General features: G+C 41.9%; 1 protein-coding gene across 1 annotated transcript in view; it reads left to right on the forward strand.

Moving 5' to 3' along the window:
• Positions 1-25,547, forward strand: part of cdh7a (cadherin 7a) — a 155,308-nt gene that overhangs the window by 30,910 nt on the left and 98,851 nt on the right. Inside the window, exons 2-3 of the mRNA XM_031810424.1 lie at positions 229-713; positions 21,691-21,985. Of these exons, the coding sequence (XP_031666284.1) occupies positions 459-713; positions 21,691-21,985 (550 nt within the window). The 5' untranslated portion in view covers positions 229-458. The remainder of the gene's footprint in view (positions 1-228; positions 714-21,690; positions 21,986-25,547) is intronic.

Raw genomic sequence — 25,547 nt, forward strand, 5'->3', positions numbered from 1 at the left:
TTCAAGGGGTCTTAAATTAAAAATCAAATAGCTAAATGATCCTACATTGACAAATGCTAAATTCTCTGGAGAGAAAAAAATGAATGGGTGCATGTTATCCCTGAATGCTTGTTATCATACATGTAAGCCTTGGCATGAGAATTTTCATCCAATGTTGAATCTCTCTCTCCAGCTCACCTTCTTTTCCTTCCTTTCTCTCCCTCCACCCTCTCTCTTTCTTTCTGATAGGCTCCAATTATTAATTGTGCTCAGAAGACCATTCTGCTGCAGTAGCCGTTTTCTGACTCCTTGACAACCAACAATAACTATCCTCCGTCTGTCTGCTGAAGGATACACTGGCTCATGAAACAAACGACACCTGCACTGGGGTGTTGCTTCTGTTGAACCCCAAAATTCACCCTGTGGATGGTTGACAACATTTCTTCTTGAGTCTTTCGCAGTTCATTTTCACCCAAAAAATGTGTATCGTAATGATGAGACTGAACTGTTCCCCCATGTGGAGTGTGGTTGGCCTTTTGACTTTGTTGCTATTACCACTTTGGGAGATGGGCTGCTCTGGCCTGAGCTTTAACTCAGTGCCCCTGCCGCCGGTCGGGACATACCAAAGAAGCTGCGAAGGCGGGGCACACCACAGGCAGAGGCGCAGTTGGGTGTGGAACCAGTTCTTCGTGCTGGAGGAGTACACAGGGGACGAGCCACTCTACGTGGGCAAGGTAAGAATTTCTCTCTCATCTGGGTTCTCTCTCAGCTGTGCATTTATACAGGGAACCGGTGGATGTGTGACTTTCCTAATATGGACACAATATAGGTGGATTCGGTGAAGGGGAGAAAAGATGCTGAGTACAAGATTATCAAAAAGTCTTGACCCAACTATGACTGGAGTTAATGCTACTTGTGTTATTTACCTGTTTATGCATTTGTTAAAGATGTGAGTTCACAGGAAGGATTTAGGGGCAACAGAGAACATTTTGCCTTTCAGAGAGTCTCGGGGTCTCAGGTCTTCTCCCATCTCCATTAGAGGCTCTTGTGTAGAAACCTTTTCATAAAGAGTGCATGAAGAGCACAATGGTTTTCAATTGCGTGTTTACTTCAGGGGTTTATTTAGTGAGATGAAACCTTCAGAAGGTTGCCGATAGAAATGAATAGAGCTTACTTTATTCTATAATTCTACTTGACAATCATGCCTGTTCTTAAAAAAAAGGCTTTCTATCTGAACATTCTGTAACTTTGCATCCTGAACAGGCCAGTGGTGTCCACTTATGCCTCCTGCTTAAGGTCTGATAAGAATTATAGGTTTTGATAGGGCACCTCTAAGATGGAGTAGTGGATGAATCATAAATTAGTCATACAATTTGATCTGATCTTTATCTTAGTCACAACAATAGACAAACAGTGTGCTTACAATAATTTGTGTGTTATTAGTTTATTTTTCTTGTCTATATTGAATACATAATTTAAACATTCACAGTGTAGGTTGGAAAAAGCTTGTGAACCCCTAGGCTAATTACTTTTCCAAAAGCTAATTGGAGTCAGGAGTCAGCTAACCTGGAGTCCAATCAATGAGACGAGATTGAAGATGTTGGTTAGAGCTGCCCTGCCCTATAAAAAACACTCACAAAATTTGAGTTTGCTATTCACAAGAAGCATTGCCTGATGTGAACCATTCCTCGAACAAAAGAGTTCTCAGAAGACCTCATATTAAGGATTGTTGACTTGCAAAAAGCTGGAAAGGGTTACAAAAATATCTCTAAAAGCCTTGATGTTCATCAGTCCACGGTAAGACAAATTGTCTATGAATGGAGAAAGTTCAGCACTGATGCTTCTCCCTAGGAGTGGCCGTCCTGCAAAGATGACTGCAAGAGCACAGCGCAGAATGCTCAATGAGGTTCAGAAGAATCCCAGAGTGTCAGCTAAAGACTTACATAAATCTCTGGAACATGCTAACATCTCTGTTGACGAATCTACGATACGTAAAACAAGAATGGTGTTCATGGGAGGAAACCACGGAAGAAGCCACTGCTGTCCAAAAAAAACATTGCTGCACATCTGAAGTTTGCAAAAGAGCACTTGGATGTTCCACAGTGCTTCTGGAAAAATATTCTGTGTACAGATAAACACTAAAGTTGAGTTGTTTGGAAGGAACAAACAACACTATGTGTGGAGAAAAAAAGGCACAGCACACCTACATCCAAACCTCATCCCACCTGTAAAGTATGGTGGAGGGAGCATCATGGTGTGGGGCTGCGTAAGGGCCTGGACAGCTTGCTATCATCGACGGAAAAATGAATTCCCAAGTTTATCAAGACTTTTTGCAGGGGAATGAATGTATGGCTATTTGTCCGCCAATTGAAGCTCAACAGAAGTTGGGTGATGCAACAGGACAACGACCCAAAACACAGGAGTAAATCAACATCAGTCCTGACCTCAACCCGATTTAAAATGCTGTGGCATGACCTCGAGAACAGTTCACACCACATGTTCTAAGAATATTACTGAACTGAAACAGTTTTGTAAAGATGAATGGTCCAATTCCTCCTGACCGTTGTGCAGGTCTGATCCTCAACTGCAGAAAACATTTGGTTGAGTTTATTGCTGCCAACCAGTTATTAAATCCAAGGGTTCACATACTTTTACACCCTACACTGAATGTTTACATGGTGTGTTCAATAAAGACATGACATAATATAATTGTTTGTGTGGTATTAGTTTAAGTAGACTGTGTTTGTCTATTGTTGTGACTTAGATGAAGATCAGATCAAATTTTATGACCAAATTATGCAGAAACCCAGGTAATTCCAAAGGGTTCATATACTTTGTCTTGCCACTGTATGTGATTATGGCAGCTAAACCAAATGGCTGGATTGGGTACACATATCCACAAGGAAAAGGAAGCTCTGACTGTGTCATGCCCTGATCTGTTTCACCTGTCCTTGTGCTTGTCTCCACCCCCTCCAAGTGCCCTCCAAGTGTCGCCTATCTTCCCCACTTCCCCACGTGTTTTCTGTCTGTGCCAGTTCGTCTTGTTTGCTTAAGCCTACCAGTGGTTTGTCTCAGCTCATTTTCCCCAGTCGCTCTTTCTCGTCCTCCTGGTTTTTGACCCTTGCCTGTCCTGACCAGGTACCTGCTTGCCTGACCACTCTGCCTGTCCCCGACCTGAGCCGGCCTGCCATTCTGTACCTTTGTTCCACCTCTGGATTACCGAACTCTGCCTGACCTGACTCTGTGCTTGCCTGTCGTCCTGTAACTTGGCCTCTACTCTGGATTATCAACCCCTGCCTAACTTGACCTGTCGTTTGCCCGCCCCTGTTACAATAAACATTGTTACTTCACACAGTCTGGGTCTTACCTTGATTCCTGATAGATTGTTGGGCAATACAAGGGGAAGAAAGTAATTCAAACACCCAACTAACACTGTATGTGGAAATTAAGCTGAAATTATACTGTAACAACACTAGTCGATAGGCACCTTACAATTGGAATAGTGGTTAGGGCGTTCCTCTTTGGGCCTGGCGATTTGGGTTGCGGACTACTAGTGAACTCATGCTACTGCCTCCGTTCATTAAAATACTACAAGAGATACTATTGTTGAATGGCACTGAGTTGGCAAAACAGAGACATTGGAAAGCTACATACTGTACAGCAACAGGGAGGTCTGGATGGCACAGGCATAAGATTATTCTAATCCCTTAATCAACCCTACCATAGTCTACAGTAAATGAAGACATAGCAAAGGTACTTAAGCAGTGACATTTTCTTAAGACTCAAAATGTATCTTGTTTACGATCTGAAAGAAAATAGCAATTGTATCAAAGAGGCCTCTCGAACGCGAGAGTGTACATCCTCTCATTTGATACCCGACCCAGTCAAATAATCGCTGACAGTTCATTGCGATCGAAAGCTTCCTTTATCTTTCAAATGCTTTCAGTATTTAAACAGATCTTGTATGTAGGTGGCAGGGGCATACTGTGACAGCCCTGAATTTTTCTGAACCGTCTCAGTGCTTCTCCTTCCAATAGGGCGCTTTCCCTTTAATTCCCAATTAAATAGCCAGCATCAGCTGCGCAAAAGTGGGGTTGTGATGGAGTCGTGAATGAGGATGTGTTCATCCCTCAGTTCCGAAGCTTCTCTATCCCGTTTGTTTTGTTGCCTTTAAACGAGTTTACCCAGGATCGGATCCACTCTTTGCATCCGTGGACTACACCTCTCTGTTCTTCGTGGCCTTTCCTGTTGGCGGATTGGATTGTCTGACTGACCGACTGACTACAACCTTTTTGTATACGGTATTTCATTTGTTTTGATGTGATGTATACTGTGATGATTTATGTAGTTAGTTGTAGTTGAGGACTTAGTAAGAGTTGATACGCTTTATAGTTGTGTGGTAAAATAATTGTTATATTGATTGTATGACTTGATACTGGATGTACGCTACACTTGTAGGAACGGACAAACATTGCGTGACTAAGGTCACTTGAGTTCCCTGAACTCCTTTACCGGGCGGGACTCTTACCGGGCTGGACTTTTTGGCCCGAGGTACAGGACATTTCTGGAGGAACCAGAACTCATTGTGTTATATTATTATATGTGTGTGTAATCATGTATGTTGGTAATACAACCCACGCAAAATAATAGTTGTTTTTTAAGTTCTTTCCATTGTTTTAAGGGTTTATGATTATTTCCATCCTGACTTTTACATAAGTCCTTTTGTATTGGTGTAGACTTGACTGACCAGATGGGACTCATTCCCATCTCTCTGGACCTCTGACAGTCTCTATGGGTGTGCCACAGGGTTCAATTCTCGGGCCGACTGTCTTTTCTGTATACATCAATGATGTTGCTCTTGCTGCTGATGATTCTCTGATCCACCTCTACGCAAACGACACCATTCTGTATACTTCTGGCACCTCCTTGGACACTGTGTTAACTAACCTCCAAACGAGCTTCAATGCCATACAACTCTCCTTCCGTGGCCTCCAACTGCTCTTAAACGCAAGTAAAACTAAATGCATGCTTTTCAATCGATCGCTGCCCGCACCTGCTCGCCCGTCCAGCATCACTACTCAGGACGGCTCTGACTTAGAATACGTGGACAACTACAAATACCTGGGTGTCTGGTTAGACTGTAAACTCTCCTTCCAGACTCACATTAAGCATCTCCAATCCAAAATTACATCTAGAATCGGCTTCCTATAACGCAACAAAGCATCCTTCACTCATGCTTCCAAACATACCCTCGTAAAACTGACCATCCTACCGATCCTCGACTTCGGTGATGTCATCTATAAAATAGCCTCCAACACTCTACTCAACAAACTGGATGCAGTCTATCACAGTGCCATCCGTTTTGTCACAGAAGCCCCATACACTACCCACCATTGCGCCATGTACGCTCTCGTTGGTTGGCCCTCGCTTCATACTCGTCGCCAAACCCACTGGCTACAGGTTATCTACAAGTCTCTGCTAGGTAAAGCCCTGCCCTATCTCAGCTCACTGGTCACCATAGCAGCACCCACTCATAGCATGCGCTCCAGCAGGTATATCTCATTGGTCACTCCCAAAGCCAATTCCTCCTTTGGTCATCTTTCCTTCCAGTTCTCTGCTGCCCATGACTGGAACGAATTGCAAAAATCTCTCACATCTCCCTCACTAGCTTTAAGCACCAGCTGTCAGAGCAGTTTACAGATCACTGCACCTGTACTTAGCCTATCTGTAAACAGCCCATCTATCTACCTACCTCATCCCCATACTGGTATTTATTTATTTATTTCGCTCCTTTGCACCCCAGTATCTCTACCTGCACATTCATCTTCTGCCAATCTACCATTCCAGTGTTTAATTGCTATATTGTAATTACATCGCCAACATGGCCTATTTATTTCCTTAACTTACCTCATTTGCACTCACTGTATATAGACTTTTTGTTTTATTTTGTTCTACTGTATTATTGACTGTATGTTTTGTTTATTCCATGTCTAACTCTGTATGTGTATGTTTTACCTACCTCATCCCCATACTGTTTTTATTTATTTACTTTTCTGCTCTTTTGCACACCAATATATCTACCTGTACATGACCATCTGATCATTTATCACTCCAGTGTTAATCTGCAAAATTGTAATTATTCGCCTACCTCCTCATGAATTTGCACACAATGTATATAGACTCCCCTTTTTTTCTACTGTGTTATTGACTTGTTAATTGTTTACTCCATGTGTAACTCTGTGTTGTCTGTTCACACTGCTATGCTTTATCTTGGCCAGGTCGCAGTTGCAAATGAGAACTTGTTCTCACCAACCTACCTAGTTAAATAAAGGTGAAATAAATACAAAATTCCCTCCCAAACCAAAAGGAGAAACTAATATTTTCTCTGGTAGGCACAACCTACCTGGCACCCCTATAAATAATAACCTCAAGTCAAAACTGTTACAATACAGCGATGAACACGTCTCTTTCGCTTGGGAATCCGAGATGTTGGAAAGCGTGTCTCTCATGGGGGTGAATCTACCGAGTGTTGCCTTACACGTTAATTAATCTTGATCATGCGGACAAGTGGGAGGACACCACCACAAAGCCATGAACGTAACCATTTGTGTGTGTCCTTAGTCTTTTCGGCACATATTAGCAGTGGTGGAAAAAGTACTAAATTGTCATACTTAAGTAAAAGTAAAGATACTTTCATAGAAAATGAAGGCACACATCTGTCTATATAAGGTCCCACAGTTGACAGTGCATGACAGAGCAAAAACTAAGCCATGGGGTCGAAGGAATTGTCCATAGAGCTCAGAGATAGGATTGTGTTGAGGCCCAGATCTGGGGAAGGGTACCAAAAAAATGTCAAAGACACTGGCTTCCGTCATTCTTTAATGGAAGAACCAAGACTCTTCCTAGAGCTGGCCGCTCATCCAAACTGAGCAATCGGGGAGAAGGGCCTTTGTCGGGGAGGTGATCAAGAATACGATGGTCATTCTGACAGAGCTCCAGAGGTCCTGTGTGGAGATGGGATAACCTTCCAGAAGGAAAACCATCTCTGCAGCACTTCACCATTCAGGTCTTTATGTTAGACCGACCAGACGGAAGCCACTCCTCAGTAAAAGGCACATAATAGCCCACTTGTAGTTTGCCAAAAGGCACCTAAAAGACTCTCAGACCATGAGAAACAAGATTCTCTGGTCTGATGAAACCAAGATTAAACACTTTGGCCTGAATGCCAAGCATCAGGTCTGGAGGAAACCAGGCACTGCTCATCACCCGGCCAATACCATCCCTACGGTGAAGCATGGTGGTGGCAGCATCATGCTTTGGGGATGTTTTTCAGTGGCAGGGACTGGGAGACTCATCAGGATCGAGGAAAGATGAATGGAGCAAAGTACAGAGATCCTTGATGAAAACCTGCCCCAGAGCACTCAGGACCTCAGACTGGGGTGAAGGTTCACCATCCAATAGGTCATCAACTCTAAGCACACAGCCAAGACAAACCAAAAGTGTCTTTGGGGCAAGTCTCAATGTCCTTGAGTGATCAAGCCAGAGCCCGAACTTGAACCAGATCGAACATCTCTGGAGAGACCGGAAAATAGCTGTGCAGCGACTCTCCCCATCCAACCTTACAGAGCTTGAGAGGATCTGCAGAGGAATGGCATAAACTCCCCAAATACAGGTGTGCCAAGCTTGTAGTGTCAAACCCAGGAAGACTTGAGGCTGTAATCACTGCCAAAGGTGCTTCAACAAAGTACTGAGGAAAGAGTTTGAATACTTATGTAAATGTGATGTTATAGTTTTTTTTATACAAATGTGCAAAAATTTAGCAATTTTAGAATAAAAATATCCAAAACTTGGAACATCCCACAGAGGACCATTAAATCCATTATTAAAAACTGGAAAGAACTCAGTGAGGAATGCTGTATATGGCCCAGGAGGCCTGTAAACAGTAGCTATAAAAAGTGATTGAGTAGGCTGCATAGATTTCATAACTTTTTTTAAAATAAATTGAATTTTGCTATCGTAAATGTTAGCAACACCTCCGCATTTGCATGTTAAGTTTATCTTTTTAAAAGGCTAATTGATCATTAGAAAACCCTTTTTCAATTATGTTAGCACAGCTGAAAACTGTATATTGATTAAAGAAGCATTAAAACTGGCCTTGTTTAGACTAGTTGAGTATCTGGAGCATCAGCATTTGTGAGTTCGATTACAGGCTCAAAATGGACAGAAAAAAATAACTTTCTTTTGAAACTCGTCAGTCTATTTTTGTTCTGAGAAATGATGGCTATTCCATGCGAGAAATTGCCAAGAATCTGAAGATCTCGTACAATGATATGTACTACTCTCTTCACAGAACAGAGCAAATTTGCTCAAACCAGAATAGAAAGAGGAGTGGGAGACCCCGGTGCACAACTGAGCAGGAGGACATGTACATTAGAGTGTCTAGTTTGAGAAACAGACACCTCGCAAGTCCTCAACTGGCAGCTTCATTAAATAGTACCCACAAAACACCAGTCTCAACATCAACAGTGAAGAGGCGACTCCGGGATGCTGGCCTTCTAGGCAGGATTCCTCTGTCCAGTTTCTGTGTTCTTTTGCCCATCTTAATCTTTTCTTTTTATTGGCCAGTCTGAGATATGGCTTTTTCTTTGCAACTCTGGCTAGAAGGCCAGCATCCCGGAGTCACCTCTTCGCTCTTGACATTGAGACTGGTATTTTGCGGATTTTACTTTTCTTTCAAAAGTAGTATATTAGTAGTATATTTAAATATTTATATATCCATTGATTCTTGAAGAATATTACTTAAAAAATGCTCTACTTGTTTTTCGCTAATATTTGTAAACATTGTAAATGTAAACAAACACTGTATAGCCTCAACATGGTTATAACAATAATGTTGATATCATTGATGGTAAGTCCTTGCATCCTTAGCTCTGGCTATTAGTCTGTGAGTGGTTACATTTCTCCAGGACAATGCATCAACTATTTACCAAAACAGAGGCGGGGCCACCGTTTTGTTATTGTTTCAATGATGGATTTAAACAGCTGCATATTATCAAGATATCAAAGTGTCATCAACAAAAAGGTAAACAATAGGCCTATAGCAAATGCAGAAAATTACATTCATTTTTCACATGTAAATAGCACTTTTCAGTAGTGCTCAAAGCAGGCCATTACATGAAAGCAGCATTTATTTTTCAACTCGAATCAATGAGCCCAATCAGTCCTCCATGTTAACAAAATCCTAAACAACAGAATAGGGCTGGCTAATAAGTCCTTATTTTTGGGGTCATGCTCAGGTAAAACAATTTGGCTGATTTATACTTCCATATTTCCAAGTCCTATTCTTGAAGATCAAGGGGTATAACATTTAATGGAATGACTGGAATTCTGAAAGACTTTGAATTTTAATATAAATATATAATTTAATCGTATGTAGTAGAAAGCAATGGGTTAAAAGAAGCCTACATAACCACCCCATAAGTCAAAAATTAACATCCATAAAGGCCAGCTATGTAAACTTTAACATTGATTTATCTTGCAATAGATGTCATTCAATTGGTAACACACATTTTTGTCTTCTAATGCCTCTTAAGGGGAAGGTAACTAAATGTAATCAGATTACGTTACTGAGTTTGGGTAATTAAAAAATGTACAATTTTGTACAGGTAACTAGTAACTGTAACCGATTACATTTAGAAAGTAACCTACCCAACCCTGGCTGCAGCCTTAATAAGACAGACAAAGCAGGGTTTGATATGTATGAGCATGGCAAGAGAATATTCAAGTCGCTGAGGAGGTTGTAGTTATTTACTGATACTTTAAGTCCACTGCCTCCAGTGCAATAGGCCTGAAAGAAAATATTGCGGCATTCCACACGATTCCCCCTTAAGGGCATGGAGTGACCCACAGCATCCTGGCCTGAGCCGATCACATTTTCCCCTACCCTTCCCTTGTGTGATTGTCTTTGGTGTGATTTTGAATATGTGTTTATTGAAATGCAATTCCAGGGCTTTTAATCTGTATCTCCCAGTCTCTGAGCTGCTCCATGGCCATTTTTCAGGGCAGGAGGTGAAAGTCATCAGGTTGGCAATCACCAGTGCTTTCTCCTGGCTCGCCTTCAAGCGACACCAAAACAGCTATTCTTACCGAGACCACACACACACACACACACACACACACACACACACACACAGAGTCAAACACACACTAATTATGGAGAAAATGAATAGTCTGCCTTTCATACAATTATGTAGATGGGCTGGTGGCTGTGGCATGAACATCTCTTTTCATTCAAGCCAGCAGAGCTCTTTATGTGCTGAAAACGATATGAGCAGACATCTCTGATTCTAATGAAGATGATAAAAGGAAAAAAGCTCTCGATTTCACTTGAATGGAGCAGTACCACAAAGTAATACAATACAATTTGCATTTATATAGCTAGCACTCTTGATGCGTTCATTCATTCACCCCCCAAAATGTAACTTAAAAAGGGAAAGGTGTTTCTGGCAATGAGACTGAAAACATATGAGTCAATCCAAAGCTATCAAATTCCTTTCCGACCCTCAAAAAACCAGACCTGGGTTGAAATCCTATAAGAAATTAATCAAATATTTTGAATGGTTGCTTTAGCCTGCCTGGGGTGCTAAATTGGCAGGGTTTGAAGTTTTGCGAATAATCTATTAGTTCCATTGCATCAGGCAGGCTCAATCAAGCCCAGCTTAATTTGAAATTGTTTAAATAGTATTTGAACACAGGTCAGCTAAGAACCTGGTGGTGAGTTGGGGTAATTGTATTGGATCTTTCAAATATTGGCATTCTAAATTACCGTAGGCATTCTGTCATGTCTTTTTAGGGATGAGAGGCTCTCCAACAGACAGAAAAAGAAATTATGAAATGTGGAGGTGCTTCTCCTCCACCTGAGCACAGAGCAGAGAGAGGCAGCGGGAGCCAAAGTGAGACGATGACAGGAGGCCCTGAAATATGAAGCATTCTTTCTTCTTCTATGGGCCTTTCTCTTTCTCTCTCTGTCTGAATCTCTTTCTCAGGGTTGCTTTCTCACTCTTGCTTTCTCTCTCTGTCCCTCTCCTCCACAACACAATAAACTGAGACGTTATATTCTAGGGTATTTCTAAGGCACAAAGGATTCGGATGCTTGCTGTATACACAGATGCATCAAACAAATAGAATCAGAATCTGTGTTTGAATACATGCCAGTGCTGATGGAAAGCATATACTCTGCAATGAAATATAGTTGACGTCGGAACCTTACATACACTTAGGTTGTCATTAAAACTCGATTTTCAACCCTTCCACAAATGTCTTGTTAACTATAGTTTTGGCAAGTGGGTTAGGACATCTACTTTGTGCATGACACAAGTCATTTTTCCAACAATTGTTACAGACAGATTATTTCACTTATAATTCACTGTATCACAATTCCAGTGGGTGAAAAGTTTACATACACTACGTTGACTGTGCCTTTCAATGGCTTGGAAAATTCCAGAAAATTATTTCATGTCTTTAGAAGCTTCTGATATTGTTTGAGTAAATTGGTTGTGTACCTGTGGGTGTATTTCAAGGCCTATCTTCAAACTCAGTGCCTCTTTGCTTGACATCATGGGAAAATCAAAATAAATCAGCCAAGACCTCAGAAAAACAATTGTAGAACTCCACAAGTCTGGTTCATCCTTGGGAGCAATTTCCAGACTGAAGGTATCACGTTCATCTGTATAAACACCATGGGACCATGCAGCAGTCATACCGCTCAGGAAGGAGACGCCTTCTGTCTCCTAAAGATGAATGTACTTTGGTGCGAAAAGTGCAAATCAATCCCAGAACAACACCAAAGGACCTTGTGAAGATGCTGGAGGAAACAGGTACAAGGTATTTATATTCACAGTAAAACGAGTCCTATATTGACATAACCTGAAAGGCCACTGCTCCAAAACCGCCATAAAAAAGCTGGTCTGATGAAACAAAAATAGAACTGTTTGGCCATAATGACCATTGTTAAGTTTGTAGGGAAAAGAAGGAGGCTTGTAAGCCGGAGAACACCATCCCAACCGTGAAGCATGGGGGTGGCAGCATCATGTTGTGGGGGTGCTTTTCTGCAGGAGGGACTGGTGCACTTCACAAAATAGATGGCATCATGAGGTGGGAAATTATGTGGCTATATTGAAGCAACATCACATGACATCAGTCAGGAAGTTAAAGCTTGGTCACAAATGGGTCTTCCAAATGGACAATGACCACAAGTATAATTCCAAAGTTGTGGCAAAATGACTTAAGGACAACAAAGTCAAGGTATTGGAGTGGCCATCACAAAGCCCTGACCATAATCCTGTAGAAAATATTTCAGGCAGAACTGAAAAAGCATGTGCGAGCAAGGAGGCCTATAATTGGCGGCAGGGTAGCCTAGTGGTTAGAGCGTTGGACTAGCAAAGTTGCAAGTTTGAATCTGACAAGCTGACAAGGTACAAATCTGTCATTCTGCCCCTGATTCTGCCCCTGATCAAGGCAGTTAAACCACTGTTCCTAGGCCGTCTTTGAAAATAAGAATGTGTTCTTAACTGACTTGCCTTGTTAAATAAAGGTTAAAAAACTAATTTACACCAGCTGTGTCAGGAGTAATGGGCCAAAATTCACCCAACTTATTGTGGGAAGCTTGTGGAAGGCTACCTTAAACGTTTGACCCCAGTTAAACAATTTAAAGGTAATGCTACCAAATACTAATTGAGTGTATGTAAACTTCTGACCCACTGGGATGTGATGAATGAAATAAATCATTCTCTCTACTATTATTCTGACATTTCACATTCTTAAAATAAAGTGGTGATCCTAACTGACCTAAGACAGGGAATTTTTACTTGGGTTAAATGTCAGGAATTATGAAAAACTGAGTTTAAATGTAGTTGGCTAAGGTGTATGTAAATGTCGGACTTAAACTGTATTATATCGAATTTATTTGTATTTTCTATTGTTTTATTGACTTTACACACAAAACAACCCATGACCTCAAAGGAACATGTGTACATCTGAAAGAACTAGATAGGCTAGATGGAATTTTCACTGTATTACTTATAGCTATCAAAGGGAAAGATGGAGCTACTACCATATTGCTTATGCCTATCAAAGTATTTCAGATCTACACAAAGTGCCTCCGTGGCGAAGGGACTGTTTTTGGACCAAGCCTCTTGTCTTCATCTTCCAAGTCAGCAAGAGGCTTATATCCATAAGAACCATTCATAAATGACAGAGTTTCCTAATACTGCCAATAAGAAGGCAAACCTTCCGACTGGTACACAGCAGCCCTTTTCAGATGCATAGACCAAAATCCAACAATTGATTCCCAGCTTTCCAATGCTCATTACTAAGTTATCTCAAAACTTTGCAAATGGTCTAGCTGTCAAGCCCTGACCGTAGAGAGCTTTTTATGTCTCTATTTTTATTTTGGTCAGGGTGTGATTTGGGTGGGCATTCTATGTTCATGTTTCTATCTTTTCTATTTCTTTGTGTTTGGCCAGGTATGGTTCTCAATCAGGGACAGCTGTCTATCGTTGTCTCTGATTGGGAATCATACTTAGGTAGCTTTTTCCCTCCTTCTGTGTGGGATCTTGTTCTTTGTTTGTGACCAGACAGTTTGCACTACGAAGCTGTTCGGTTGTTGTTTTCTTTCTTTATTGTTTTGTTTTGTCTAAAAGTTTCACTTCAACAATAAATATTATGTGGAACTCAAGGTACGCTGCGCCTTGGTCTCATCCTTCTGACGACAGCCGTTACACTAGCTGTTCTGCCCTGCATAAGAGTGAGCAGTGCCCTGGCAAACAGCTCTGTTTTGTTATTCTGTTAGATCTCTTGTAAAATTAATTTGGGAGATAGACTATTCAATCGGTCATGTCTCTATTTGTTTCCTATAAAGGGAGAGATTGTATGTAAGTCAAGTAGACCGAGACATCGTCAAATGTAATTTAATATGAACTTCCCCTGTTACCTTTCTGAACAGAGCTTCGACCAGTGATTATAATAACAGTAGAACTACTGTTAGAACAGTTTTAAGTTGTTTCCAATACTAACCAAGGCTTTGCTTCCGTGATGGGAATGAGGGTACATTGACACATTAGTCGTTTAGCAGACGCTCTTATCCCGGGCAACTTACAATAAGTGTGTCAACAAAGTCAAGCACATAACATAATCGTTGCTAATAAAACCTTTTACATTAATTACTTTCAGGGTCATCTGTATTGTATTCCTGTCTGCCTGACCTGGGACACAAAGTTTCAAAAATAACTTCATACTCGCTAAGCTAGCGTGCTTACATTTACCCTACCATAAGGTTGTTGTTAAGAGTAACTTCTTCACATCTCACATGAGAGAATAAGTGTAACACTTTACATTAAGTTGCTCTTATACCAGTGTAGTAACACTGTTATTACTACAGTTACAAAATTGTTACATATTACTTCAGTAAATACTTAGCAATTACATAGAAATATATATATTTTTTATAACAAGTTGAACTTTTCCACATTTTTCCATACAACGTCCTTTAAATAAAGAGGGATGATTGAGTCTTAAGTATTGAATTAGAGCTGCATGGCATCCATCAGCTCTCGGTCCCACCCGCTGTAATTAAATTTGCCGAAACTAAATGTGTCGGGCCAAAGCTCATCACTCAGGATATGACATGCATTTCGACGCCGCTTATTTGATAGGATGGTTTATGTGCTGACGAACGGGCACATTCGTTGAAGGGAGAAAGCAGTCAGAGACTGATAATTGATGTGTGTTGGCAGGGGAGATGGCACGACAACGCCATATTCCTTCATCGGGTGACATTTACGGAGGGGCCAGTTGAGATGTGGGGTTAGCTGCGATACAGGAAGTGAAACGGATGAATACTAAATTAGCGTATCTGAAACGAGCTGGGTTTGTACTCTCACTGGCATAATTGGTGTTCGCCACGTGCTATTGGACAAACGAGGAGGCTTGTGTTAGCCAGGTTCATTTGTCTCCCTTTATCACTGTTGAAATATATTGTGTTTGATAGATGCACACACACATGAACACCGACAGACAGACACGTTCACACAGACACATGTACTCACAAACACACACACACACACACTCACACACACTCACAGCCTTTGATAGCCTGGCTGGCTGGCTGTCTCTGCCTGGCTGTCTCTATCTGTACATACGCCATGGGTATATGTAGGAATTGGCCATCTTTCGGACATTGGAGGGCACTAAGTTTTTACAGCAGGGTTAGGGTCAATTCAGGTTTCCATTCTGTTCAGGAAATGAATGTACATTTTCCCATTCGGTCAAAAAGTAATTATGTTAATTCAGTCTGTTGAAATTATGTGGAAACATTAGTTGGCTCAAACATTTTTTGGTGGCGGGTTTGTGTCTACCAGCTTAAATAACTTGTCATAACCTATCATAATATGGTCTTAACACTGTCATGACCCATATATTTACACTTGTTGTGACTTAAATTGCATTTTTTTATGGATGGCTATGACACCTATATAAGATTTTCAAAACCCATATTTATTCAAATGAATTTTTCCCTGGCAAGAATTTATTTCATTTGAAAGTTTGTTTCTTAAATCCTTTGTTGTTGTAATGAATTCTTTACAGTTATGTATATATATTTTTTATCATATTTTAAATAACTTGTAGAAAATGCACTTTATGACACTGTCATGGAGCATTATGACCATCCTGTGTCACTTTACTTGGTCTAAGAAATATATGCCCTCATATCAATCATCAGTCAAAAAGAGTGGGTGTTGTCCTTATCCTGAAATATGCTCCTGCAATAATCCCAGTCATCAGCAAGAGAGCATTGGGAGTAGGTGCATGTCTGACATCAACCAACTTCTGTACCCACACTATTAGCCTATATTCAGTACTAACCCAGTTTGTTCTCTATGAGCTGTTTCCTTAGTCTGTTTTCTTTAAGCCACTTCAAGCTTGCATTTGTTATACATTTCTGGTGGGCCTTTTTCTAAGCAGATAGCAAATATATTGTCCTCAGATGTGACATTGTAATATCTAGCACTTTTTTGTTCTGTGGAGCGGTAAGAGATGCCCACTAGCCTTGGAAGAATGACAGACATGAGCCACAAGGGTCATACTCTGTGTGGACTTTGTGTGCTCAGCTCTTTTCTGACATTGGTAAAAGCAACATCCTGAGGACCTGACCATCCTAAAGGGATATATCCTGAACTGAGGATATAACTGGGGTCTAAAAACAGCTACTACGTCCAAGGAAGGCACCATTGCGTGCAAATTACCCACTCCAGACTCGGAGTTAGTGACGAAAAATAACAACACAGGACAACACAGGACTCTTTCAAGGCAATGTAATTGAAATTACTACATTTGAAATCTTTTAATTAATGAGGATCCATGACTGATGTTCAGAAGTTGCATTTTAGAGCAGTCAGAAACCTCTGAAAGTATCATTATTTATGTTTTAACCAAAACATTTTACTGCCTGTTGTGTATTTTCCATCGGTGTGACATACTATCCTATGGGGTGGCGCCAATAAATGAAAAGAAAAAAAGGGGTTGTCTTGAACAAAATGTTAAAAATATTTTTTTTAGGGCAAATGGCAGCTTTTTACTTTTCCTGAAGCCTCATTTTGACCAGCTAATAGCCTAACCATCGATCAAGCAACATTATAGACGAATTGCTGCGCCAATACAGGTGATATTAATATTTTATATTGGAAAATGTACAGGGAAGCTAAGTTGTACACCTGTACTCGATCAACAGCCATGTTCCATACCCCGAAATATATATGTTTAAAAACGTGTTGGAAATACAATAATTGCACAATAACACATTTGATTGTAAGACAAATTGAATTGTAACATGTTAAAAATGCATTCTACCCTGTCTTTGCTTTCACCAACATCTGAAAAAGCTTGTCTGGAGAGCATTTTTACTTCCCAAATACATTAGTATTTGTATTCCAAATGTACTGAAAGCACATTATTAAGTCATTTCACATTCCCTGTTTTTGTTTACACGACTATAACCCTTGCAAACATATCATATTTTCGATCATATCTCAATGGCTACTAGCTATTTTGGCCTTGACGGAACTGATGTCCTCACCTATTCCAACTCTAGCATCCCTTGAGTAACTTTGAACAAATAACACAATGGCTGGAAACTAAAGCAGAATTTTTTTTCAAAATAGTGTAACTTAAGTAGCTGCGGGCAGTCACTTAGAAAAGAGCATTGAGCTGTGCCATGGAGACCGTCTTGTTATTGGGACTGCGAGCCTTTGCCTATAGAGAGGAGGGCGGATATGGAATAGACTTCTGTGTTTTTCTCCTTGGTTCATTACTGTAAATACACAGATGACTGAGCAGAACACAGAACAAAACACAACCATGCCCCCCAAACACACACACACACACATTTGTTTAACTATTAAAATCCTATTTTCCCTAACCTTAACCCCTAACTCTAACTCCTAACCTTCATTGTAACCCTAACCCCTAAGCCAATAATAGCCTTTGTGGGGAACTGCGAAATGTCCCCGTTTGTCCGGATTTTCCTTGTTTTACTATCCTTGTAAGTACTTCTGTTCCCCACAAGGATAGTAAAACCAAACACACACACAAACTCTCTTTTCATACTCCTGAGTCTGGAGAGGGTTGACTTGAAAATGATGATGGTTTCAATATTAGAGGAGAAAAAGCTAAGAGCCTGGCTTGTGACCCAGGTGCCTCAAGAGACCGAAATTAAATAAAGCTTTTCAGTCAGAGAAAAAGTGTTTCTCTATTTGAAACAGAGGGAAAGAAAGAGCGGGGGTGGATGGGTAGAGAGGGAGAAGGGCAACATAGATTTCCTGTTTGAGATGATATAGAGCATTTCTTTTCAATCTCCAGATACCAGTGAAGGCTGCTGAGGGGAGAATGGCTCTAAAATAATGGGTTTAATGGCTGGAATGGAGTGAATGGAATTATATCAAACACATGAAAACAAAACAAAAATGTGTTTGATACCATTCCATTTACTCCATCCTGTCCGTATTATGAACTGTCCTCCCCTCAGTAGCCTCCACTGCCAGACACATATTACAGTCATGAATGTATTGTATTAGAATTATTTTCCATTGAGAAATGAAAACAAGCACAAAGATTTTATTTTTTATTTGATTTATTTCACCTTTATTTAACCAGGTAGGCAAGTTGAGAACAAGTTCTCATTTACAATTGCGACCTGGCCAAGATAAAGCAAAGCAGCTCGACACATACAACAACACAGAGTTACACATGGAGTAAAACAAACATACAGTCAATAATACAGTAGAAAAATAAGTCTATATACGATGTGAGCAAATGAGGTGAGATGAGGCAAAAAAAAAGGCCATGGTGGCGAAGTAAATACAATATAGCAAGTAAAACACTGGAATGGTAGATTTGCAGTGGAAGAATGTGCAAAGTAGAAATAGAAATAATGGGGTGCAAAGGAGCAAAATAAATAAATACAGTAGGGAAGAGGTAGTTGTTTGGGCTAAATTATAGATGGGTTATGTACAGGTGCAGTAATCTGTGAGCTGCTCTGACAGCTGGTGCTTAAAGCTAGTGAGGGAGATAAGCATTTCCAGTTTCAGAGAATTTTGTAGTTCGTTCCAGTCATTGGCAACAGAGAACTGGAAGGAGAGACGGCCAAAGGAATATTTGGTTTTGGAGGTGACCAGAGAGATATACCTGCTGGAGCGTGTGCTACAGGTGGGTGCTGCTATGGTGACCAGCGAGCTGAGATAAGGGGGGACATACCAGGCAGGGTCTTGTAGATTACCTGGAGCCAGTGTTTTTTATTTATTTATTTTTTTACCTTTATTTTACTAGGCAAGTCAGTTAAGAACAAATTCTTATTTTCAATGACGGCCTAGTGGGTTAACTGCCTGTTCAGGGGCAAAACGACAGATTTTGTACCTTGTCAGCTCGGGGATTTGAACTTGCAACCTTTCGGTTACTAGTCCAATGCTCTAACCACTAGGCTACCCTGCCGCCCCGTTCGGCGACGAGTATGAAGCGAGGGGCAGCCAACGAGAGCGTACAGGTCGCAATGGTAGGTAGTATATGGGGCTTTGCTGACAAAACGGATGGCACTGTGATAGACTGCATCCAATTTATTGAGTAGGGTATTGGAGGCTATTTTGTAAATGACTTCGCCGAAGATGAGGATCGGTAGGATGGTCAGTTTTAGAGATACCCAGTAGGCTTATGTTTTTGTTTTTACATAAAGCAATTATATTAATAGCATTGATTCTAAATCTCCTTAATTAAGAATGTGATACGAAAAACCCTGGCGCATTATGTTTCTTCACATACGGAGTCAGAAATGAAATAAACTTGTTGTCCAATATTTGCATTTTAATAACTCGAGATTCAGTGGCTGTATTTGAATGAAATCCATGGTAATAATGAGCGAAGTTTGTACACAGGGGAAAAATAATAAACTACGCAAATCCATGTTACACCACCTCTAATAAATAAGAAATTACAGAAAAACAAATTTTCTTGAAAACAGATCCCCGAAACCGATGGCACCTGGAGTGGTACCTGAGAAATGTAAAGCGTGTTGTACACTGATGTATTATGTTTAACAAGATATCCTTGACCAAGAATGGCAGTTGGTATTCATGTGTTCCAGAAATGTGCTGATTCTGCAAAGACTGAGGTGTGTGAAGAACAGAACAACTTGGCTTAATCTTAACACGCAATTCCCAGCTGTCTTGTAAAAAATGTCTAAACCAGATCAAATCGTTTCAACAGTCTCTAAGGATTATTCTACACTGCTCAAAAAAATAAAGGGAACACTTAAACAACACAATGTAACTCCAAGTCAATCACACTTCTGTGAAATCAAACTGTCCACTTAGGAAGCAACACTGATTGACAATAAATTTCACATGCTGTTGTGCAAATGGAATATACAACAGGTGGTAATTATAGGCAATTAGCAAGAGACCCCCAATAAAGGAGTGGTTCTGCAGGGGGTGACTACAGACCACTTCTCATTTCCTATGCTTCCTGGCTGATGTTTGGTAGCATGAGACGGAGTCTACAACCCACACAAGTGGCTCAGGTAGTGCAGCTCATCCAGGATGGAACATCAATGTGAGCTGTGGCATGAAGGTTTGCTGTGTCTGTCAGCGTAGTGTCCAGAGCATGGAGGCGCTACCAGGAGACAGGCCAGGACATCCGGAGACGTGGAGGAGGCCGTAGGAGGGCAACAACCCAGCAGCAGGACCGCTACTTCCGCCTTTGTGCAAGGAGGAGCACTGCCAGAGCCCTGCAAAATGACCTCCAGCAGGCCACAAATGTGTATGTGTCTGCTCAAACGGTCAGAAACAGACTCCATGAGGGTGGTATGAGGGCCCGACGTCCACAGGTGGGGGTTGTGCTTACAGCCCAACACCGTGCAGGACATTTGGCATTTGCCAGAGAACACCAAGATTGGCAAATTCGCCACTGGCGCCCTATGCTCTTCACAGATGAAAGCAGGTTCACACTGAGTACATTTTGACAGACGTGACAGTCTGGAGATGCCGCGGAGAACGTTCTGCTGCCTGCAACATCCTCCAGCATGACCGGTTTGGCGGTGGGTCAGTCATGGGGTGGGGTGGCATTTCTTTGGGGGGCCGCACAGCCCTCCATGTGCTCGCCAGAGGTAGCCTGACTGCCATTAGGTACCGAGATGAGATCCTCAGACCCCTTGTGAGACCATATGCTGGTGCGGTTGGCCCTGGGTTCCTCCTAATGCAAGACAATGCTAGACCTCATGTGGCTGGAGTGTGTCAGCAGTCCCTGTAAGAGGAAGAGATTGATGCTATGGACTGGTCCACCTGTTCCCCAGACCTGAATCCAATTGAGCACATCTGGGACATCATGCCTCGCTCCATCCACCAACGCCACGTTGCACCACAGACTGTCCAGGAGTTGGCCGATGCTTTAGTCCAGGTCTGGGAGGAGATCCCTCAGGAGACCATCCGCCACCTCATCAGGAGCATGCCCAGGCGTTGTCGGGAGGTCATACAGGCACGTGGAGGCCACACACACTACTGAGCCTCACTTTGACTTGTTTTTAGGACATTACATCAGGAATTCATCATTTGATATACGAGTAAATCAATAGTGTCACTGGTTTGATTTTGAAGTGCTATTGCCGCTTTCCATGTTGTCTGTTGTCTGTAGCTTGTGAGGTGTGGAGGTGTGGTGTGGAATGAGGTGAGGAATTTTGTCTTGCTGCTTTTTGTTCTATGTTGCTATGTCTGTATGCTACGTCTTGCTTGTCCTATGTTGCTCTGTCTGTATGCTATGTCTTGCTTGTCCTATGTTGCTATTGTCTATATTGTAATTGTTTTCAATAACCTGTCCAGGGACTGCGGTTGAAAATTAGCCGGCTGGCTAAAACCGGCACTTTTACTGAAACGTTGATTAATGTGCACTGTCCCTATAAAAATTAAATAAACTCAAACTATTAACACAAAGACATGTAAAGTGTCATCTTTGATATTGTCTCAATAACTATCTGACTCCCACAACCTCAAAATGTGTTTGTTTAGTTGTCTGGGGGGTGTTATTGAATGCAGAGCAGAGGACCACTTTCCATTGTGACAAATGGAAAATGAAACTGTTTTATTTTGTAATATAACCTCATCTCTACCCCTTTAGCTGCACTCGGACGTGGACAAGGGTGAAGGGCAGGTGAAGTACGTGCTCAATGGCCAGGGAGCTACCTCCATCTTCACCATTGACGAGAACACTGGTGATATCCATGCCACCAAGCGTCTGGATCGCGAAGAGCAGGCTTACTACACACTCCGCGCTCAGGCCAGGAATCGCGAAAACAACCTGCCCGTGGAGCCTGAGTCCGAGTTTGTCATCAAGGTCCAGGATATTAATGACAATGAGCCCAAGTTCCTGAATGGGCCCTACTCAGCCAGGGTCCCCGAGATGTCCCCAGTGGGTGAGTAACATTAAGTGACATCAACCCAGCTGGCAAAACCAAGCAAAACCAGTTTTTAGTTGGAGTTATCTAATTTCAACCATCTAATTTCAACCAGTTTTTCCTGCTGGGAAGTCCTATGGAATGGTGCAAAAAATGCATAGTGGGTGACAAGCAATAGGCATACACTGTGTAGCATAGAGGACGTTTTGTTTAACTTTCTTACTACACTGGACAAAATATGAATATGTAATGTGTTGGTCCCATGTTTCATGAGCTGAAAAAAAAGATCCCAGAAATGTTCAATACACATATAAAAAAAATTCTCTCAAATTCTTTGCACAAATGCATTGACATCCTTGTAAGTGAGCATTTCTCCTTTGCCAAGATAATCCATCCACCTGACAGGTGTGGCATATCAAAAAAATGATTAAACAGCCTGATCCTTACACAGCTGCACCTTGTGCTGGGGACAATAAAATGGCACTCTAAAATGTGCAGTTTTGTCACACAGCACAATTCCACAGATGTCTCAAGTTTTGAGGGAGTGTGCAATTGGCATTTTGACTGCATTAATGTCCACCAGAGCTGTTACCAGAGAACTGCATGTTAATTTCTCTACCATAAGACACCTCCAATGTTGTTTTAGAGAATATGGTAACTGCCTTACAGCTGCTGACCATGTGTAACCATGCCAGCCCAGGACCTCCACATCCAGCTTCTTCACCTGCGAGTTCATCTGAGACCAGCCACCCGGACAGCTGATGAAACTGTGGGTTTGCAGAACCGAACAGAGTGCCCCCATGGTGGCGGTGGGGTTATGGTATGGGCAGGCATAAGCTACGGATAACGTACACAGTTTCGTTTTATCGATGGCAATTTGAATGCACAGAGACACAGTGACAAGATCCTGAGGTCCATTGTCGTGCAATTCATCCGCCGCCAACACCTCATAGTTCAGGATGATAATGAATGGCCCCATTTCCTAAGGATCTATACACAATTCCTGGAAGCTGAAAATGTCCCAATTCTTCCATGGCCTGCATACTCACTAGACATGTCACCTATTGAGCAAGTTTGGGATGCTCTGGATCGACGTGTCAACAGCTTGTTTCAGTTCCCTCCAATATCCAGCAACCTCGCAAAGCCATTGAAAAGGAGTGATACAACATTCCACAGGCCACAATCAACAGCCTGATCAACTCTATGCAAAAGAGATGTGTCACACTGCATGAGGAGGCAAATGGTAGTTATGCCAGATACTGACTGGTTTTCTGATCAATGCCCTTACCTTTTTTTACCCCATAGAGTTGATGTCCACGCACCAGCGGGAATCTAATTAGCATTAAAAAAATCACCATCACTGTCAGTTTAAGATAGAGATATCTTGGATGATTTTGCATCGGATGCTTATGATTCCACCGCATTCACCGATGTCACACTTCCACATCTACAGTGAAAGGTGACAGAGCTAGAGTGGTATTTGTCAGACCATGAGACATCCCGAAAATTGGTCTCCTCACAAAATTGTCTGTAGCAACCGAACGGGAAGCAACGTCAGCACAATATCTGTTCATCGGGAGCATCAGGAAATGGGTTTCCATGGCCGATCAGCTGCACACAAGCCTAAGATCATCATACGCAATGTCAAGCATTGGCTGGAGTCACCGCCATTGTAAAGCCTGCCGCCATTGGACTTTGGAGCAGTGGAAACGCTTTCTCTGGAGTGATGCATCACGCTTCACCATCTGGCAGTCCATCGGACTAATCTGGGTTTGGCGGATGCCAGGAGAACGCTACCTGTAGTCCCAACTGTACCATTTGGTGGAGGAGTAATAATGTCTGGGACTGATTTTCATGGTTTGGGCTAGGCCCCTTATTTCCAGTGATGAGAAATCTTAACCGTACAACATACAATGACATTCTAGACTATTCAGTGCTTCCAACTTTGTGGAAACAAATTGGGAAAGGTCCTTTCCTGTTTCAGCATGACAATGCCCCGTGCACAAAGCGAGATCCAAGCAAAAATGAAATGGTTTGTCGAGATCGGTGTGGAAGAACTTGACTGGCCTCCACAGAACCCTGACGTCAACCCCATCGAACACCTTTGGGATGAATTAGAATGCTGACTGCAAGCCAGGCCTAATCGCTCAACATCAGTGTCCGACGTCGCTCATGCTCTTGTGGCTCATTGGAAGCAAGTCCATGCAACAATGTTCCAACATCTAGTGGAAAGCCTTCCCAGTAGATTGGAGGCTATCATAGCAGCAAAGGGAGGACCAACTCCAAATTAAGGTTTTGACTTTTGGTAATATAGTGTGAATGGATCTGATTAAGAGAACTATTTGTTTAATTTGGAAATTAATAGCTTGTTTGCAGTAATGCTTCTCAAGACAATTTACTGTGACTATTGAGATGGCACGTAGAAAGAAAACTGAAATATGCCGGCTATAGTATTTAAATTTTTATTTAACCCTTATTCTACCAGGTAAATTGACTGAGAACACATTCTCTTTTGCAACATTCTCTTTTATACATTCAAGTATAAATTACCAAAGTTACGATAGATTGTTATAGATTTTCTGTTAATTACCAAAATTCCTGAAGATTCCACTAACTTTGGTCAATGTTTTTACATTTTACCGTAAAGGTCAAATATGTTCCCCCAATTTTCCCTTTAAGTGCCACCAAAGTAACACAGTGGTGACATCTCTGTATCCCTTATGAAATAAATATGTCCAAAGCCACAATTGGCAGGCAAAGGGCAAAAACATAAAAAATAGTGTCAGAAAAAATACAAGAAGCGTCGAAACGTAGACTTTTGTCTTCATAGAGAGACATTGAATTGTACCTTGACCAAGATATAGTGAAAGAGCAGCCGGCTGTGAAGCCATTAAACAACCGGGAAAGGAGGCGGCCTTCTCAATCATGAGGAGAAAGGGACCGGGGGGGGGGGAGACTTATTTAACTGAATTCAAGATTCTACAAATTAATTTGAGTTGTCACTATAGCTGGCTGAAATGGTCCCCTTGTGACTGAATCGATTGTGCTGAAGAATTGCAGTTGAATTACTGAAGGCCAGTTGAACCACCAAGGTAGTGATTGGGTGATATTTTATATGCTGATATTGTATGTTGGGGAATGCATCATAACTTGGAACTGTGTGAGTATGTGTATACCAATGCAAATGGAAAAAACACATGCATGCAATCAAAACTCGAAAATGTGGCCTCCTGGGTGGCGCAGTGGTTAAGGGCGCTGTACTGCAGCGCCAGCTGTGCCATCAGAGTCCCTGGGTTTGCGCCCAGGCTCTGTCGTAACCTGCCGTGACCGGGAGGTCCGTGGGGCGACGCACAATTGGCCCAGCGTTGCCCGGGTTAGGGAGGGCTTGGTCGGTAGGGGTGTCCTTGTCTCATCGGTCACGGCAGGAAGCACGGTGCTTCCTCCGGCGCATTGGTGCGGCTGGCTTCCGGGTTGGATGCACGCTGTGTTAAGAAGCAGTGCGGCTTGGTTGGGTTGTGTATTGGAGGACGCATGACCTTCGTCTCTCCCGAGCCCGTACGGGAGTTGTAGCGATGAGACA

Source organism: Oncorhynchus kisutch, linkage group LG30 (assembly GCF_002021735.2).
Source record: "Oncorhynchus kisutch isolate 150728-3 linkage group LG30, Okis_V2, whole genome shotgun sequence".
NCBI classification, from domain to species: domain Eukaryota; kingdom Metazoa; phylum Chordata; class Actinopteri; order Salmoniformes; family Salmonidae; genus Oncorhynchus; species Oncorhynchus kisutch.